The 17,761-nt window shown below is 38.1% G+C and overlaps 1 protein-coding gene across 4 annotated transcripts in view; it reads left to right on the top strand.

Annotated features, from left to right (window-relative positions):
- The window catches only part of LOC136676299 (acetyl-CoA carboxylase 2-like), a 47,359-nt gene that overhangs the window by 22,017 nt on the left and 7,581 nt on the right, over positions 1 to 17,761 (top strand). For 2 of the 4 annotated variants that reach the window (XM_066653186.1, XM_066653187.1), the window contains exons 20-47: positions 188 to 338; positions 830 to 964; positions 1,096 to 1,242; positions 1,713 to 1,901; positions 2,671 to 2,771; positions 3,628 to 3,716; positions 4,421 to 4,545; positions 5,240 to 5,353; positions 5,477 to 5,590; positions 5,814 to 5,903; positions 6,259 to 6,377; positions 7,156 to 7,197; positions 8,857 to 8,880; positions 10,238 to 10,381; positions 10,954 to 11,053; positions 11,147 to 11,254; positions 11,628 to 11,684; positions 11,765 to 11,806; positions 11,885 to 12,100; positions 12,398 to 12,553; positions 12,817 to 13,020; positions 14,064 to 14,219; positions 14,627 to 14,749; positions 15,145 to 15,414; positions 15,643 to 15,740; positions 16,682 to 16,802; positions 16,895 to 17,005; positions 17,465 to 17,608. In XM_066653186.1, coding sequence (XP_066509283.1) covers positions 188 to 338; positions 830 to 964; positions 1,096 to 1,242; positions 1,713 to 1,901; positions 2,671 to 2,771; positions 3,628 to 3,716; positions 4,421 to 4,545; positions 5,240 to 5,353; positions 5,477 to 5,590; positions 5,814 to 5,903; positions 6,259 to 6,377; positions 7,156 to 7,197; positions 8,857 to 8,880; positions 10,238 to 10,381; positions 10,954 to 11,053; positions 11,147 to 11,254; positions 11,628 to 11,684; positions 11,765 to 11,806; positions 11,885 to 12,100; positions 12,398 to 12,553; positions 12,817 to 13,020; positions 14,064 to 14,219; positions 14,627 to 14,749; positions 15,145 to 15,414; positions 15,643 to 15,740; positions 16,682 to 16,802; positions 16,895 to 17,005; positions 17,465 to 17,608 — 3,490 coding nt within the window. The remainder of the gene's footprint in view (positions 1 to 187; positions 339 to 829; positions 965 to 1,095; positions 1,243 to 1,712; positions 1,902 to 2,670; positions 2,772 to 3,627; positions 3,717 to 4,420; positions 4,546 to 5,239; positions 5,354 to 5,476; positions 5,591 to 5,813; positions 5,904 to 6,258; positions 6,378 to 7,155; positions 7,198 to 8,856; positions 8,881 to 10,237; positions 10,382 to 10,953; positions 11,054 to 11,146; positions 11,255 to 11,627; positions 11,685 to 11,764; positions 11,807 to 11,884; positions 12,101 to 12,397; positions 12,554 to 12,816; positions 13,021 to 14,063; positions 14,220 to 14,626; positions 14,750 to 15,144; positions 15,415 to 15,642; positions 15,741 to 16,681; positions 16,803 to 16,894; positions 17,006 to 17,464; positions 17,609 to 17,761) is intronic. The other 2 variants (XM_066653188.1, XM_066653189.1) reach the window with 2 other exon arrangements.

Below are 17,761 nucleotides of genomic sequence, written 5' to 3'. Positions count from 1 at the left end.
AAAGTGGACAATAAGTGAAGAAACAATGTGGTCATTTGAATGTTTTTGCTAATCTTTGTGTCCAGGCAGACAGGGAAGGGCATGTACGTATAGAGAAGGGCATATACAATACATAAAAACACACAGTATATTGTTTCTATAAACAGTATAAAAATGAATCTGAATATATCCTGATCTCTCTCTGCAGTTATCGGATAATTGTGGGCAATAAGACGTGTGTGTTTGAGAAAGAACGAGATCCCACGGTGCTTCGCTCTCCCTCGGCTGGAAAACTGCTGCAGTACATGGTGGATGATGGAAGTCACGTGACAGCTGGATATCCTTATGCTGAGATAGAGGTGAGGATCTGCAAAAGCCAGTGGTCATTTTGAGTATTTGCAGTAACTTACACTGATATTAAAATTGGCTGTACATGCCTCACAAAGTTTATTAACAGCTAGATTCACTGTTTATGAACAATAGGCCTGGGCATTGTGACACTAATATTATTGAAATGCAGTAATGTTTTAGTTCAGAGACAAATAACCGAGTTGAATTAGTCCTTTGATGCTTAAACCCCAGGATATGGGTCCACACTGTATTCTAGAGTAGTAAAACATTAAGGCTTTATTACTTCTTAATTTATTCATACTCTTTGTGATCATATCATAAGCCATATTCATTTTAATATCAATATTAAGTTTATGGCTCATATGATTAAGAGTTGAAAACAATTAATTTTGGCCCAGTTCTTATTAATCTGTTGTGCTAATTTGTTTAATTAAACATATCTCCCAAAAAATACAAGGTACATTTCCACTGACTGTCTGTGTGGGTGTGTGTTATTTAGGTGATGAAGATGGTGATGACTCTGATGGTACAGGAGTCTGGTCACATTAAATTTGTGAAGAGGCCTGGGGCGGTTTTGGAGACTGGCTGTGTGGTGGCCCGTATTGATCTGGATGACCCCAGCAGCATTCATCCTGTAACTACTGTTATTTTGAATGCATTGAAAACATCTTAATGACATAAAGCAGAGACATTGGATATAAAAAGTCTGTGTTGTAATGAGGTTTTTTTTTCCCTCACATCATAAACCTGGTGTTTTAACTTTAGGTGGAGCTGAACACTCAGCCTTTACCTGCTCAAGAGCCCCTCCCTATGGTGGGAGAGAAACTGCACCAGGTTTTCCACAGTGTCTTGGAGAACCTGGAGAAGGTGATGGATGGGTATTGTCTCCCGGAGCCGTACTTCAGCAGTAGGGTAAGAAGCATCCTCACTATGAGCATTTAATGCAGCCTTCTCATTAATGTGCATCAGACAACACAAAGGTGAAGGCCATTACCCACAATCTACTGTACTTCCACATAAACACTGTCACTGTGATTGGAGACACGTAGAATGTCTAATGGATGTCTAATTCTGATGAGAGCCAAATCAGAACAACATGTTGAATCTCATTTTTTCTGAGTTAGGCAGCCCACAAAACACTGGCTAGGGTAAACACTTCAGGCTCCCAAATATAATATATATATATATATATATTTTAATAATAAGTTAAATTAAAGTTAAACCAAAGCATTTAAGGGGGTATGAGTTAAAAGTATCTCTTAATCATCCTATAATGATGTCACATTATTGAAATTAGGCCTGTAGTTTCTGCTGCGTAATTTGCATCTTTCTCTCCCTCTCTCCCTCCCTCCCTCTCTCTCTCACTCTTACTCTGTTGTCAGTTGAATAAGTGGGTGGGGACTTTAATGAAGACCCTGAGAGACCCTTCTCTGCCGCTGCTGGAGCTGCAGGAGATAATGACCAGTGTTTCCGGACGAGTTCCTGTTGCTGTGGAGAAGGCTATCCGCAAAATCATGGCCCAGTACGCCAGCAACATCACCTCTGTACTCAGCCAGTTTCCCAGCCAGAGGGTTAGCATTAAAATATTATTACTATGGACAATTACGGTCCCCATTTTCAGATTAAATAAGTTTAATTGAGTATATTCACTGAACAACTTAATTTTATTTTGTAAATATATATATAAACAAATGTAGAATTTGATGCCTACAACATACAAAAAGGCAGAGGCAAAATTAGAGGGAAGTAGTTAGAATATTTAGGATATATTTTAAGCTTAAAACATGCCTTGATAAGCAGGTGAATTGATAATGGGAGGGGATCATGGTTGGGAACAAAAAGAGTATCCAGTCTTTTTGAATTGTTCAGTACAATATTTCAGTATATTTCACCAGCTTCTGTACATAATATTGTAAAAAGGTTGATGCTCAATGCCAAACAGGGGCCAGAGGGGTGTAATGCATAGGACAACTGTGGAATAGTTGGACTGTGTTTTCTGGAATGACTGAGCTTTTGGATGATTTGGGATATGTACCTAATCACGTAACATCAGAGCTTGACCTGAATGCTTGTAGCTGAATGCAATCAAATCCTCAAAGCAATGTTCCAACATCTAAACCACCCAACGTCCACAGCCTGATCATTTACCCTATATTAAACTTTGGAGACCTAGTACTGACAACTACCAACAATAAACAATGTAAATGTTGTCATAATTGAGTACTGCATTGGTGTGACATAACTGTAACATTAATTTGTTAGAGAATTGTATTGAGCAATCCAATTTACTCCAGTTTATCATCTGGCTCCTAAGGCACTGTTGTGTTTTGTCTACTGCAGATAGCGAATATCCTGGACAGTCATGCAGCCACTCTGCAGAGGAAAGCAGACCGCGAGGTTTTCTTCATGAACACTCAGAGCATTGTACAGCTGGTACAGAGGTGAGACACTGAGGTTCAAACTGGAAATGGAATTTCACACCATCATTGTGTCTCAGTAAACAGCAAGCATTTGCAGTATCAAATGGTCTTATTTTTAGTTTTTTCAGTTGTGTTTGCTCTTTTTTTCACATTTTTGTTAGATCTCAGGTATTTCTAGATTAACCTTTTGTTTCAACTGGGAAGTTAATAGCTAACTGTTTCTCTTCTGCTTTTCAGCTTTTTCTCTTGTTAAGCATTATACAGTAATGTTATCATGAGGTGGGGATATCACTGAAATAATCACTGTTTAACTACTTTGACTGAATACTTTTGAGTGAGATTAGAGTTTGATTAAATAATGCTTATATTGGCAACAGGCAGCAAGGCAGCTGACTATTTTGAGACAGGCCCCATATCTCAAGGTCGCTGTCAGACACTGTGGAAAATAGTCCATATTCATGTCCTTGTTTTCTTTCTAGTGAATTATTAATGTCTGTGCAGAATATAATTGTTCCAGCAATGTCTGTTTATTACTGCTCACTACTGTGTTACTGTTAACATTTTAAAGCATTTTCTCTTCAAGTATTCCTTCAGTGATCTTTGTCAGATAGTTATTGATGGACCAGAAGGTTTTCATGAGGAATTCCCTATTACTGGGTAATTCAGACCAAGGTCCCCAGATAAATTAAATGTACAAGTAAATTAGATATATAACAATCTCAGAATATTTTGTAAAATGATTCCATTCATTTTTAGACATTTTTAGTGAATAATTCCAGAGAACATAGTTCCATATTTTTTACATGTTCAATTTTGCTATTTATTTACATTAAATCCTACTATTATTTGTTTGTTTGTCTGCTGTTTGTCTGTTCAGGTATCGCAGTGGTATTAGAGGTTATATGAAGTCTGTTGTGCTGGATCTTCTGCGGAGATACCTACAGGTGGAGAGACAATTCCAGCAAGGTAATATATTCACCTGCAGCATTTAATAAAACATAAATAAATAAAATAAATTAGTATTTTGGAATTTGCTTCTATTCCCTGCCCTGACCTATGTCATAGCAAACTGCGATTAGTTATTTTGGAGTGATGGTGATATAGCACAGGCTTTCTCAGCCACCAAGCTGCCCTCTGGTGGACAAAACTAAAGAGAAGTCATGTTCTGAAGTGGGCGGTGATGGCACTGTCTCATAAAATCAGGGAGAATATGATTTGATGATAATACTGACTTAATATTTACAAAAAGCAACAAAAATGATTTTATATGGCAAACAATATAAGTACATGCCCTGCTCCAGTAGTCCAGTAGTGACAGATTCATCCTCTTTGCCAGTTGTCTAAAGAAAATAAATCTCACGTTTCAATCATCCACTTGTTATTGAATTTAAACTGAAGTCTCTAATTCACCACCATTCAGTCTGCTTTTATTTATTAAATAACCTTAGCCTTATCAATTGAGATGTATTTTATGTATCTTCTGTGTTTTTATTTTTAAATTTAAATACATTTTTCCCCTTTGGCTTTATGCTTAGGAATAAAACATTGGGCTTTAAGCTGGAAACATCTGCTAAAACTATAGAACTCCTGATATCACCATGATGTAGATTTTAATGATTATCTTTCATTTAAATCACAAAATGGATTACTGTCTTCTTTGCCACCCACAGCCACATATGATAAATGTGTCATAAACCTGAGAGAGCAGCATAAACCAGATATGACACCAGTTCTGGAGTTCATCTTCTCTCACTCTCAGGTCTCCAAGAAGAACATGCTCGTCACCATGCTTACAGTAAGATTCATATTTACTCTGTTAGACTCTTATTTTATTCTTATTGTAGCATTTTTAAGACAGAAATAGGACGATTTCACATAAAGTCTGTTTCTTATTCCTCAGACTTTATGCTTCACATTCTTCTGTGAAACATATGAATCACTTACTTAAGACAAACAGTAAATCTTACCAAGTTTTATGTTTTCTGTAATTTATCTCTATTATGACACTGTAGTATCAACCAGTAATTTTATTTCTGCATTGAGATAGTGTTTATCTATTTTGCCGCTTTGTTAAATTCTAATTAAATATTCTGAAAGAAACTTCTGCTATTGTCTTTCATAAAATTAGTTTTTTGTTTATGGAAAGATTTTTGTTTTTGACAGCTGAATATAGCCCACCCTGGATATGAGAAAACTTAAGCACCCATGACACTCATACATATTTTTAGCACTCATTTCTTTTACTCCATCTTAAACAGGAAAGAATTATTCATATTTGTGTCACTTTCAAGGAGAGGGATTACACTTAACTATGCGCCATTTTGAATAGAGATTATAGTAAAATACTAAGCGTAATCACTGCCCTGGAAACCACCACTTTCTGTTAAACTGAGCACTGTGTTGTTGTTTTTTTTCTTGTTTTAAATAGACAAGGCTGTATTACTAGATCACCGAGTATAAATAAACACTGTGTGCGATGTGATTGGCAGGACCAGCTGTGTGGGCGCGACCCAACTTTGCCGGATGATGTTGTGGTGATTCTGAATGATTTCACTCAGCTCAGTAAGATGGAGAACTCAAAGGTTGCTCTGTGTGCCAGACAGGTAAATGATCTTTGAGTCATTCTTATCCACCTCTTCTCAAACACTTGTGTGGGTGTTTGTTAGTTAACATAATACAGTTAGAAGGTGCAGCAGGTAATGAGTATTCTGTGGTTTTCTTTTCAGGCTCTGATTGCATCTCATTTACCTTCTTATGAAGTGAGGCACAACCAGGTGGAGTCTATCTTTCTGTCTGCTATCGACATGTATGGACACCAGTTCTGCCCTGAAAACCTCAGGGTACAGTCAAGAAGAAAATTAATTATTCATTAATTTAATTATTCATTCATGCATTCATACATTGTCTGTAACTGCTTATCCAAATCCAATTCAGTGTTGCAGTGGGTCTGGAGCCTACCCAGAGTCACTGGGCGCAAAGGGAACGCTAAATATATAGACCTTTACATGGAGCTAATTGAGACCTATAGATATTAAAACGTCTTGTCTCAATCTCTTTACGCAGAAACTCATCATGTCTGAAACCTCCATCTTTGATGTTTTGCCCAGTTTCTTCTACCACAGCAACCGAGTTGTGTGTATGGCTGCTTTAGAGGTAAATACTGTTTTTTTTTTTTTCCTTTTACAGATACAGTCACATATATCACATTGTAAACACGTTGAAAAGTTAGTGATAGTTAATCAGTTTGCTTCTTTTCTCTGTTGAGGTTTAGGTGTTGAGGGCTTAAAGTCATTATTTGTTCATTTATTTTGAAGACATTTCACAAAGCTGGATAGTTGGAACCTAAAGTCAGAGTAGTCCAGTGAACTTATGTCTTGGCTCTTCTCCTGTAGGACAGATTTGACTGCAGACCTTGGTTCAGTTTTTTTAGAAGCACTGTAAATATGAATTATCAAAGGATATGGGAGAGTGGTGTGGGTATATATGTAAGTGTTTTATATGTTTGCAGGTGTACGTGAGGAGAGGTTATATCGCCTACGAGCTCAACAGCCTGCAGCATCACCCGCTGCTGGATGGCACATGTGCTGTACTCTTTCAGTTCATGCTTCCTTCATCACATCCCAACAGGTAAAACTCTTAACTCCACCTTAAACTGAATCCCAACATATGTGCACACACACACACACACACATATGGAGACCTCCCAACTTTTAGATTATTCATCTCAGTCTGAGCTCAAAGTGAGGGTTTAGTCAGAAATCAATTTTACAGTTTCCCTTCCTTCCTTAAATAAAGTAAGTCAGCCAAGACGTAAACTGCCTGAAATGTTACTTCAATTTAAGCACTGGATCTACAGTGGCTGTGTGCACATGTACAAATGTATCCAGACACTCTTCTAATCAGTGAATTCAATGAAAATGAAAGTTCACCATCTCTGTCTGCATGTTAAATTGTGCACAGTTTATATAATCTTCATAGACAAGTGTTGACCAATAGAATGGGATTCTTTGGAACATCTGCAGAACCCAATTGTGTGGCCGAGAGATGGATTACATGTTGCAGTGTCAACAAGCACATAATCGAGTCATAATACACAGATTTTAGAATTGCAATTAATGCTGATTGCTGTATATATGTCTATCATATGCCATAGCTTCAGTGCAGAATTCTTAATGCAAACTTCAGACACCAAACTATTGCTTCATGTTTTGAATAAGCCATGTAACATGTTAAGAACAGAAACCTTGTCATTCACAATGTGACTAGGCTGACTACTCTGTTGGTTTTACTGTTGATGACATCTATTTGAGATCCAATTTATAGCTGTAAAATGACTCACCATTGTTTCGCTTGTTTTAATATTCATATGTTTACTGTGTGTGTTGTATTTGTTTCTCCATAAAAGAGAGCCATACACCAGAGTGAACAGCTCAGTGCCCAAACCCACGTAATGGCCTCTTTGTTTCTTAAAGCCTCTAATATACTCCACAACTGAAATATAACTGATATTGAGCTGTAGCGCAAGGTGTGCACCATTTTAAAGCAACTTCTCACTCTCACCATGCTAACGGGGCTAGCAGCGCTAAACGTCTAAAGCTGTGGTTTATGGAGCCTATGCTAAAGCTGCACTGGGCGATGTGGACACCTTGCATATCCATCCTGAAATATTCTTTGTTTTCCTCTTTTCTCACAACATGATGGCAGTTGGTTGCAGTGAGTTCTAGTGGTGTGGTTGAAGTGATTCATCCAGTGAGAAGCTTTATTCGTTTAGAGGAGCAAGAATCTTCTCTAACATACTTTTTATGCTTTTGGAGCATACAGCTCTAATGAGGACTTAATTAACACAAACACACACAGATTCTCTTACTCCTCTGATCAAAATCAAGCTTGGCTAATCACAGCAAATCACATTCTACACAAAAGCAGACTGGTTTCCTTAATATGTTTTTTATTTATTTTTTTTTTCCACTAAAGTATCTTCTGTAACATATTTAATGCAAATATCTACTTAAGAACTTTCATAACTGCAATGGTCTCTGTCATAACAAAACCTGAGAATAATAAATATGATGATAAAGTAGTGGGTTATTTGTGTTTGTAAAAACAGTATTCATAATGCACCTGTAGTTGCTATAAACAGTGTTATTCAATAGGGCTGAAACTCCATTATCTCCTTTTACTACATGACCAAAGCAGGCAACTTGGAAACAAAGCAGTATTATTGCTATTGTAATCAATTTTAGAATATGTTAACATTAGAACAGCACACTGTCATTTTTCTGAGAAGTAAGAAGTAATGTTGAATTCTTTTATAATTGAGTATAAAATACAAGGTTAAATGTCTAGTTCATTCATCATGGAATATTCACTCAAAGTGAATGACAGTAGTTGTTACACAATGATACAAAAGTAGAGTGCCAAGGTCTTGATATGACAGCGGTGATATACTCATATCTGAGTGTGTGTATCAGCAGACAAACACACACACACTGCAGTGGTCATTTTCATTTACAAGCCTTATGGAGTCCTTAAGTAGAAATGTCAGTGTGTTTCTTTTTGTTCTGTAGGGTTTGTTTAAATTTGCTTTATTTGGTAACCCAATAATACATAAATCATCTTTCTCTTTTCTGAACCTTTGATTAATGTTCTTCATTTTCACAGTTTGTGGGTTTTGCTTTGGAACTAAGGCTCTTAAACATTAAGGTTAAGGGAACCCTAACTGTTGAGACATGTGAGACTCAATGTGGTGTACATATCAGATAAAGTTAAAATGCTGTAAAAGCAAACAAAGGCTTTATTTATTATTAGAAATAGACAAGATCCCTAATACTAGGGGATACTCACCATTTTGGTTTTAGCATCAGACGAGTACCTACTGTCCCTCACAAAAACTCTGTTTTAATTAATATTTTATATTAAGAGTCTTGTTTAACATTTTACTAGGGACATTGAACAAGACAAATGTTTTTGATTGTACTGTTTCTCATAGCACTAAATCACTGAAGCACTGTACACTATTTTAAAGCATGCAAGTCTAAACAGCGAGGGTTCCTTTTAAGTTCGCAAAGCCCTGGCTAACACTGACCTGTAATTGCTCTTGTTACAGAGGGAGCAGTCCAACCTTGAACAGGTAGAGTATGAGCTCCTTCCACCAGCGAATCAGCTGCCTCTGTGCTCTCTCCTCACCTGGCCTGTTTGTGTGAAGCAATGCATGCTGGGTGCACTATTTGAACTTTATATGCTAAAGAAATTGATGTTGTGTAGAAGGACAAGTCCAGTCTGAAGAGAATATTTCAGTCCAGCAGTTCTGACATGGCTTACGCCAGTTGTATTAGAACTGTGTGGCTGATCTCTCAGGTTTATAGACCATTTAAAGACCAGGTGTCATTCTGTAGTCAGAGCCATGCCCATAAAAATATTCCTCAACCTCCAAAATTCCAGTGATATGTAATATATAAATAGGTAAATGTAATGCAGTGGAAATGTATATTTAGAACAAAATTTAAAAGGTTTGGATCTATCCAGCCATTTTTAAAACATTAGATACATTTCTGTTATAGATCAAGAACCAGCTTAGACCTGGAATTTCTAATATGGACATGACACCCACTACAGGACAATGACCCAGCTTCAGCTGTATATGTCCTTCATAGTTGTTGTAATTTGAGTTTTTTTTTTTTTAAATAAATTATTAATTTTGTCATTTTAAAAGCCTCCAGTACAATCTCAGCTCCAAGTCAAACACAGGGGCAGCTTGATGCTTGCTGAGGAGGAACTTAGTTTAGTATATATATATAATTCAGTTATTTAATTAATGAAAATTAATTACATTTTTTAAATTTCATCAGTATCAGTATCAATCCCTGTTAAATTACAATATTGTAATTACATTATGAGGACTGTAATCTCACTCTAGTTAATGTAGCCATGCTTTACTAACACTCCATTTTCTTGTGAATGAAGAGAAATATTTTGGGAAATGTTCCATAAAATAGAGACCCTTGATGATTAGTAAAATGTTTTATAAATACATTTATGGAACACGTATAAATTACTTACATTTCTTACAGGAGAAGCTCTCTCAAATTGGCTACTTAGCTTAGTGCGCAGTTTTGCTAAGCTGCTAGCATCACTGCTGACACCTCAACAAAGAAAATAAAAATCTAGAATTTGGCTGATTTTAGTAGAATTGTTTAGAGTTTTCTGAGTATGTGCATGTATCAAGATTTAAGTAACTTTGTACTGTTTCTGTAGGTCATTTTTTTAATGAACTGTTGACACAGTGGTAAGGGCAGCTGGTGTCATGGTCTACAGAAATGGAGATAGAAGGTTCTGATGTGACAGTACGGAAATAAGAGTGTTAGAGATTTGTTTGCAATTGTTCGTGTTGTAGCTTCAGCTATTTTATGTGTGGCTTCATAATAATAAACGCAGTGTGCTTTTTTTGTTGATATTGATTACTAACACAAACTCTCACACATTCCCAGGCTCTCACTAGCAGTGAGCAGTTCTGATCAGTTCGAGACGATGCAGCGACAAGGAAGTGAGCTGTTCCTGGAAGGTTCTTTATCTCCCCCCTGTCAGAGGATGGGAGCCATGGTGGCCTTCCAGTGCTTTGATGACTTCAAGAGGTAAGAATATTATTACAACATTTATAAGATTAATTGAATAAATACAATTGTACAAAATCTTTCACTGATTAAATTTACATGAAATTAAGCTAATCTGTCAGGAGCTGCAATTTTTTCACAATTATACATAATCAGAGAGAGAGAGAGAGAGAGAATTTTTTAAATTTTATTATATTATTTTTTTTAATATAGGTATATAATATTTTTTTAAGTATCAGCCATTTTTATTACTAACAATACCAGACATTAGAAAACAATATTTATGAATGTGTTTGTGTATTATTTGTACTTTTATCCTGTAAAGTGAATCTCAGGTCAAATTGCTTGAAGTTCCTAAATGCAACACTTGCTTCCACAGAGCAGTTTCCCCACAAGATGGCGGCCATATATAAGTTAGGTTTAGTACAGTACCTTTGATACCTCCAGGCTATTAGTCATCACTGTAATGGCAGTTTTATAATGGAATTGAAAGAATCACTGAAGATATAGCTTTGCTTTACTGTAGTATGAAGTCTGTTGGATAGTGTGAAGTCTAGAGTTCTAACTGCTGTTCTAATGAAATGTGTGTCCAGGTGTTTTGATGAGGTGATCGCCTGTTTTGCTGATCCTTTGAGTGAGAGTCCACAGTTCTCTGACTCTGTCTCCTGCCTATTCGACGAGGAGAACAATAAGGTAGGTTTGGAGAAATGCAAACACCCACAAAATGTTTGGAGAGAACAGAGAAAAATAGCTCACCATAGTCATGGTTTTCTGTCTTTCCTGCAGAACATGAGGGAAAATCCTATTCACATCCTCAATGTCTCAATCAAATCGGCCGACACTGAAGACGACGATGCACTGGTCACAGCCTTCACTGACTTTGCTCAGTCTAAAGTGAGTCGTTTTTCAAATTATTTTGTACATATCTCATTCATACTTGAATATCTCATGAGACATAAACGAAACAGACCCAAATAAGTTCTAGAACACATTTGAATTCTGTATAATGTATTCACAAATTATCCTCAACTGTAGTGTAAGCGAACTTTAACATTTGATGCACTGTTTAAACTGGTGCTAACACAATGTCACTGGAGCTTAACGTACTAGGAGAAGAATGTTAACTGCTTGTTCTGTTACATCCCCTCAACACACTTAGGAGGCCTGTTACATCCTATTACATCAGCTAACAGATGAAATACCAAGCTGAATATTTGGTGTTTATGACCAAGCTGTGTTGCTAACTTTGTATTATTTATTTCTTCAGAAATCTCTGCTGTATGAGTATGGAATCAGAAGGATCACATTCCTGTTAGCACAGAAGGTACTGATATTTGATATTTAATTAAGACATTACATTTTAAATGAATGTAAAGGAACATAACATGTATCTCTTTTAAACAGAGGGAATTTCCCAAGTTCTTCACGTTCAGAGCCAGAGATGAGGTAAAAAAAAATAAGTCAAGTGTTACTCTCTAGGCATTGAACACAGTGCACATGTTTAATTGTGTCCTCTCTCCTCAGTTCCAGGAAGACCGAATTTATCGGAATCTGGAGCCGGCTCTGGCCTTCCAGCTGGAGCTGAACCGGATGAGGAACTTTGAGCTGAAAGCTGTTCCCTGTGCTAACCACAAGATGCACCTTTACTTGGGTGCCGCACGTGTGGAGGAGGGGGCAGAGGTCACAGACTATCGCTTCTTCGTCAGAGCCATCGTCCGACATTCGGACCTCGTCACCAAGGTAACCAACACCAAGGAAGCATGCTCACAACTGGGTTCTGATTGAAGGAAATTTTTTAAATGCATAGAACCTCGGGGGACTGGCTCGCTGACTTATACATTCACCCTCACCTTTTCACTCTCTCACTCACATTTAACAAAGTGTGAAAAAAAGGATGAAATTTAGTGATTTGCATCAGTGAAATTATTAGTGTTACCACCTTGTAGTGCTATTATTTGTAATCAGGAATGTCTTTTTATAAAGTCTGTTGTTTAAAAATGGCCAATTTTAATATAAAGACTTTTCTTCCTTTGGCAGGAGGCTTCTTTTGAATACCTGCAGAACGAGGGGGAGAGGCTGTTGTTGGAGGCTCTGGACGAACTGGAGGTGGCCTTCAGTAACACACCCACCCGCACAGACTGCAACCACATCTTCCTCAACTTTGTCCCCACCGTCATCATGGACCCCATCAAGGTCAGCACTAAACCTGATTAAAACATGGGGCAGGAAGTGGTTAATTCAGGAGCTACAAAGCAATTTGATTTTGTGTAATGTGAAATGTACTTTACAGAAAAAATATGAAAAATACTAATGAATCACAGTAATATGTTTACTGTGTTTGGTATTAAAATTAACTTACTTCTTCAAAGGCTATTAGTCTGTAATGGTGCTTGTAAAGTTGAATTTTATGTTCTGCTCCCGTTGCTGACGGAGTTCTCCTGCGTTCTGTGGGATAGATTGAGGAGAACGTCCGCTCTATGGTGATGCGTTATGGCCGGCGTTTGTGGAAGCTCAGAGTGCTGCAGGCTGAGCTGAAGATGGGCATCAGACTTAATCCAACAGGAGACACCATCCCCATCCGGCTCTTTATCACCAATGAGAGCGGATACTACCTCGACATTAGTCTCTACAAAGAAGTCACTGACACCACCAGTGGACAGGTGACCCTCTCATCTCACTAAAATAACAAACATACAGGGGTTGGACAATGAAACTGAAACACCTGTCATTTTAGTGTGGGAGGTTTCATGGCTAAATTGGAGCAGCCTGGTGGCCAATCTTCATTAACTGCACACTGCACCAGTAAGACCATGTGCATCCAATGGTTCAAACATTGTGTCCTGAAGGCGGTGCCGTGTATCAGGACGACAATGCACCAATACACACAGAAGACTGGTGAAAGATTGGTTTGATGAACATGAAAGTGAAGTTGAACATCTCCCATGGCCTGCACAGTCACCAGATCTAAATATTATTGAGCCACTTTGGGGTGTTTTGGAGGAGCGAGTCAGGACACGTTTTCCTCCACCAGCATCACGTAGAGACCTGGCCACTATCCTGCAAGAAGAATGGCTTCAAATCCCTCTGACCACTGTGCAGGACTTGTATATGTCGTTCCCAAGACGAATTGACGCTGTATTGGCCGCAAAAGGAGGCCCTACACCATACTAATAAATTATTGTGGTCTAAAATGACAGGTGTTTCAGTTTCATTGTTCAACCCCTGTAGTTTATCTCCTGATCAACAGGTAAAGTGTATATACTCTTTAGGGTACGATTGACAATTTCTATAATTTTAAAGTTCTGTTTTAATTACATTGGTGCCCTTGTTACTTTGATTTGATGGAAAAAGAACAATGCTGGTCATCTCTAGGTTGTTTGGGTGTCACAGCATTTTGAGCAAGCAAACACACAAATATGAATATGATTCAAATTATAGTGGTCTTTCATTGAAACTCAGCGAAAAGCATTTAGCAGTGTGGATGCTTATACAAATAAAGGTAACTTGGAGCTTCTTTTGCACAGTGATAGGAAACGTGCTGCAGAAAGAAAGCTTTGGTTTGATCTGCTGATCTAAAAGTGATGTGCTGCTACTACATTGGGGACGGATTTTTATCAGATAATAGAGATAAATTCAAACACATTTAGCGATCACCAATGATAATAGTCATTTGATATGTAAATCGTGTGTCTCTGTGTTGCAGATCATGTTTCAGTCGTACACAGGGAAGCATGGTCCTCTTCACGGAATGATCATCAACACTCCTTATGTCACCAAAGACCTGCTGCAGGCCAAACGCTTCCAAGCCCAGAGCCTCGGCACCACCTATGTCTACGACTTCCCTGAGCTGTTCCGCCAGGTGGATGGAGCTTCTTAAACCACTCTGATACACACTTTGTCTTTAAAATTAATGAAAAAAGAGTATATAAAGGGGCTATATCCTGCCACTTGTAATAGATACTACACGGACATCAGGTTATGCACTCTGCACTTCGTTTCCTCTGAAATTAAGACGTTTTACTACTACTTCAGGGAAGAATATATGCTGTTGTATTTTTAAGAATAGTAACGTCATGTGTTCACACTGCAAGATCAATTCTGACTCATCAGCTCATCATTTGGCATGATGACCTTAATCTCATTTGAGCTTCCATTTGGTGTCCTGTTTTGTTTTGTTTTTAATGGAGATTACACAACACTTCACTCATCATGAGCTGTGCCTGGACCTATTGTAACCTCTCTGTTGTTGATGTTGTGGTCTGGCAGGCTCTGTTTAAGCTGTGGGGTCCGGATGACAGCTACCCTAAAGACGTGCTGCTGTGTAATGAGCTGTTGTTGGATCCTCAGGGAAGACTTGTCCAAATGAACCGTCTTCCAGGAGACAACGAGGTTGTACACACTGTTCTCATGGAAATACAACATAGTGCTGACCACAGTAGCAGACTTTCTTAATTTATCCACATCCTCTCAGACCCAAAGTGTTAAGTTGTTTGTCTCTTACTGAAAGGATGGACACAACCAGCTTTTACCTATATAATAAAATTGGAGCTTGATTTTCTCTTTTGTTTAAAAGTTGCCAGTTGTTTAATGTTGTAATGGTTTCCATTTTTTTCTTTAGGACTTTATAACTTATGATTATCTTATATCTAATGTCCTCAGGAATATCTCCTGAGGCTCATTTGCACTTATTGGATGTTTAAGACTGGAAATTATATATATATATAACTTACATAAACAATGTAATTAATTCCTCTTTTCCTTGGTTTATCATCCTGCATGTGCAGGTGGGGATGGTGGCATTCCGGATGAAGATGAAGACTCCGGAGTATCCTGAAGGTCGTGACATCATCGTGATCTGTAATGACATCACATATCGTATCGGTTCTTTCGGGCCTCAGGAGGACCAGCTGTTTCTGAGGGCTTCCGAGCTGGCCCGAGCTGAGGGAATCCCGCGGATTTATATCTCTGCCAACAGCGGTGCTCGCATTGGTCTTGCAGAGGAGGTCCAGAATAAGTTCCAGGTTGCCTGGCTCGACCCCACTGACCCCTACAAGGTGACAACTTCCTTTTGGTGTAAATTCATTCTTGTTTAATCTGATTTGATTAGGTTATGTACAGCTTTAAACAGATGGTATACTTTACATTTGATACCCCCCTTTATTCCAAACATAGTCTGTTCAAATTCATTTCTGCCCCTCATTAATAAATATGGGGTAAGAGAATATTTACGTTGTGCTTATACAAGTGTTGTTTTTCCTCACTTTTTGTGTTGACTCCTGCAGGGTTTTAAATATCTGTACCTGACGCCTCAGGACTACACCCGCATCAGCTCCACAAACTCAGTCCACTGCCGCCACATAGAAGAAGGAGGAGAATCGAGGTCAGTCCTGGCACTTAGAATTTATCAGATCTTTCTCTGTGCTCATTTTGAGTTTAATTTTTCTCATTAAAGGAATCAGTCATATTCTTCAATAATATTGCTTCATGCTATGAACAGTCCTTATGCTGACACTCGGACACCTGAATGGAGCATAAACTAGAAGTTTGATTCTTCTGAGAATATAATATATGAATACCATTCATTCATTCATTATCTGTAACCCTTATCCAGTTCAGGGTCGCGGTGGGTCCAGAGCCTACCTGGAATCATTGGGCACAAGGCGGGAATACACCCTGGAGGGGGCGCCAGTCCTTCACAGGGCAATACATTATATATATATATATATATATATATATATATATATATATATATATATATATATATATATATATATATATATATATATATATATATATATATATATATATATATATATATATTATAATAATGGGCGGCACAGTGGCGCAGCATGTAGTGTCTCAGTCACACAGCTCCAGGGGCCTGGAGGTTGTGGGTTCGATTCCCGCTCCGGGTGACTGTCTGTGAGGAGTTGGTGTGTTCTCCCTGTGTCCGCGTGGGTTTCCTCCCACAGTCCAAAAACACACAGGTGGATTGGTGACTCAAAAGTGTCCGGAGGTGTGAATGTGTGTGTGTCTGTGTTGCCCTGTGAAGGACTGGCGCCCCCTCCAGGGTGTATTCCCTCCTTGCGCCCAATGATTCCAGGTAGGCTCTGGACCCACCGCGACCCTGAACTGGATAAGGGTTACAGATAATGAATGAATATATTTCTAATATATAGAAATAAACATTGTATAATATTCTTGTGATGTTCTTAAAATGAAAGAATTCAGATAAAATGAATTAAAATGACATAATTAAACTAAATTTAAGATGATTTCACTTAATAAAACTTATGATTCCCCTCATGTGACCTCCTGCAGGTACATTATCACAGACATAATTGGAAAGGAGGAGGGTCTGGGGGTCGAGAATCTGAGGGGCTCAGGGATGATCGCAGGCGAGACTTCTCAGGCGTACGAGGAGATCATCACCATCAGCATGGTCAGAGCTGATTATTAACTCACCTATTTATGGTGTATATCTAAATGTTACGTCTTTTTGTCTGATTGAGTTTTTTCTTTTGGTTTCTGCAGGTGACGTGTCGAGCCATAGGTATCGGCGCATACCTGGTTCGTTTGGGACAGAGGGTGATACAGGTGGAAAACTCCCACATCATCCTCACTGGAGCAGGAGCCCTCAACAAGGTCTTTCACTGGGCCATATCAAGAAATATAAAATATCATTAAATATATTCTGACATTACACAGCTTAAGGAATATATAGAGTCTTCACTTAAACACAAAATCACATTTAAGCGAACAAAATGTAATATTTTTACGTAAAAATTACAGCTTCAGAGCATAGAGCCTCTGTTGTAAATCTTGTGGGCTCAGCACTGCAGAAAATGTAACTTGTGGAGGATCATAGGAAACCACCCCCTCCCCATTGATTTCAGTACAGTGCTGTCAAAATGAATTACACTAGAGGGAGCCACAAGAGCAAAAAATCTAAATTATTTTCAATAAAAAACAAGTGGTTTTCTTTTAGAGCTGACACTAACAATATGCTCAGATAACATTATATACATAAGTGTTTACTCCACTTTTACACAATCTCTTCTACTGTTCCACTGCTCTATCTGATCTCTTTATGTTGTTGTGTAGGTCCTGGGTCGAGAGGTGTACACCTCTAATAATCAGCTGGGTGGAGTGCAGATTATGCATAACAACGGAGTCACACACACCACGATTCCAGACGACTTTGAGGGGGTCTTCACCATCCTGCAGTGGCTCTCATACATGCCCAAGGTTCCAATGCTCTGTGAAGATTTTGTTTTATTTTTTCCTCTGAAAGAAGTAATGTCATTAAAGTCGAAAAGTTGAAATGAAACCACGTTATTTTTGCCTTTTACGTTCATATATTCTCTACTTTATTTATGTAAATGTATATAGCTTTGGTAA

Source organism: Hoplias malabaricus, chromosome X2, assembly GCF_029633855.1.
Source record: "Hoplias malabaricus isolate fHopMal1 chromosome X2, fHopMal1.hap1, whole genome shotgun sequence".
NCBI classification, from domain to species: Eukaryota; Metazoa; Chordata; class Actinopteri; order Characiformes; family Erythrinidae; genus Hoplias; species Hoplias malabaricus.
Note: the sequence above shows the minus strand (reverse complement) of the source record. Positions and strands in the feature narration are given on the sequence as shown.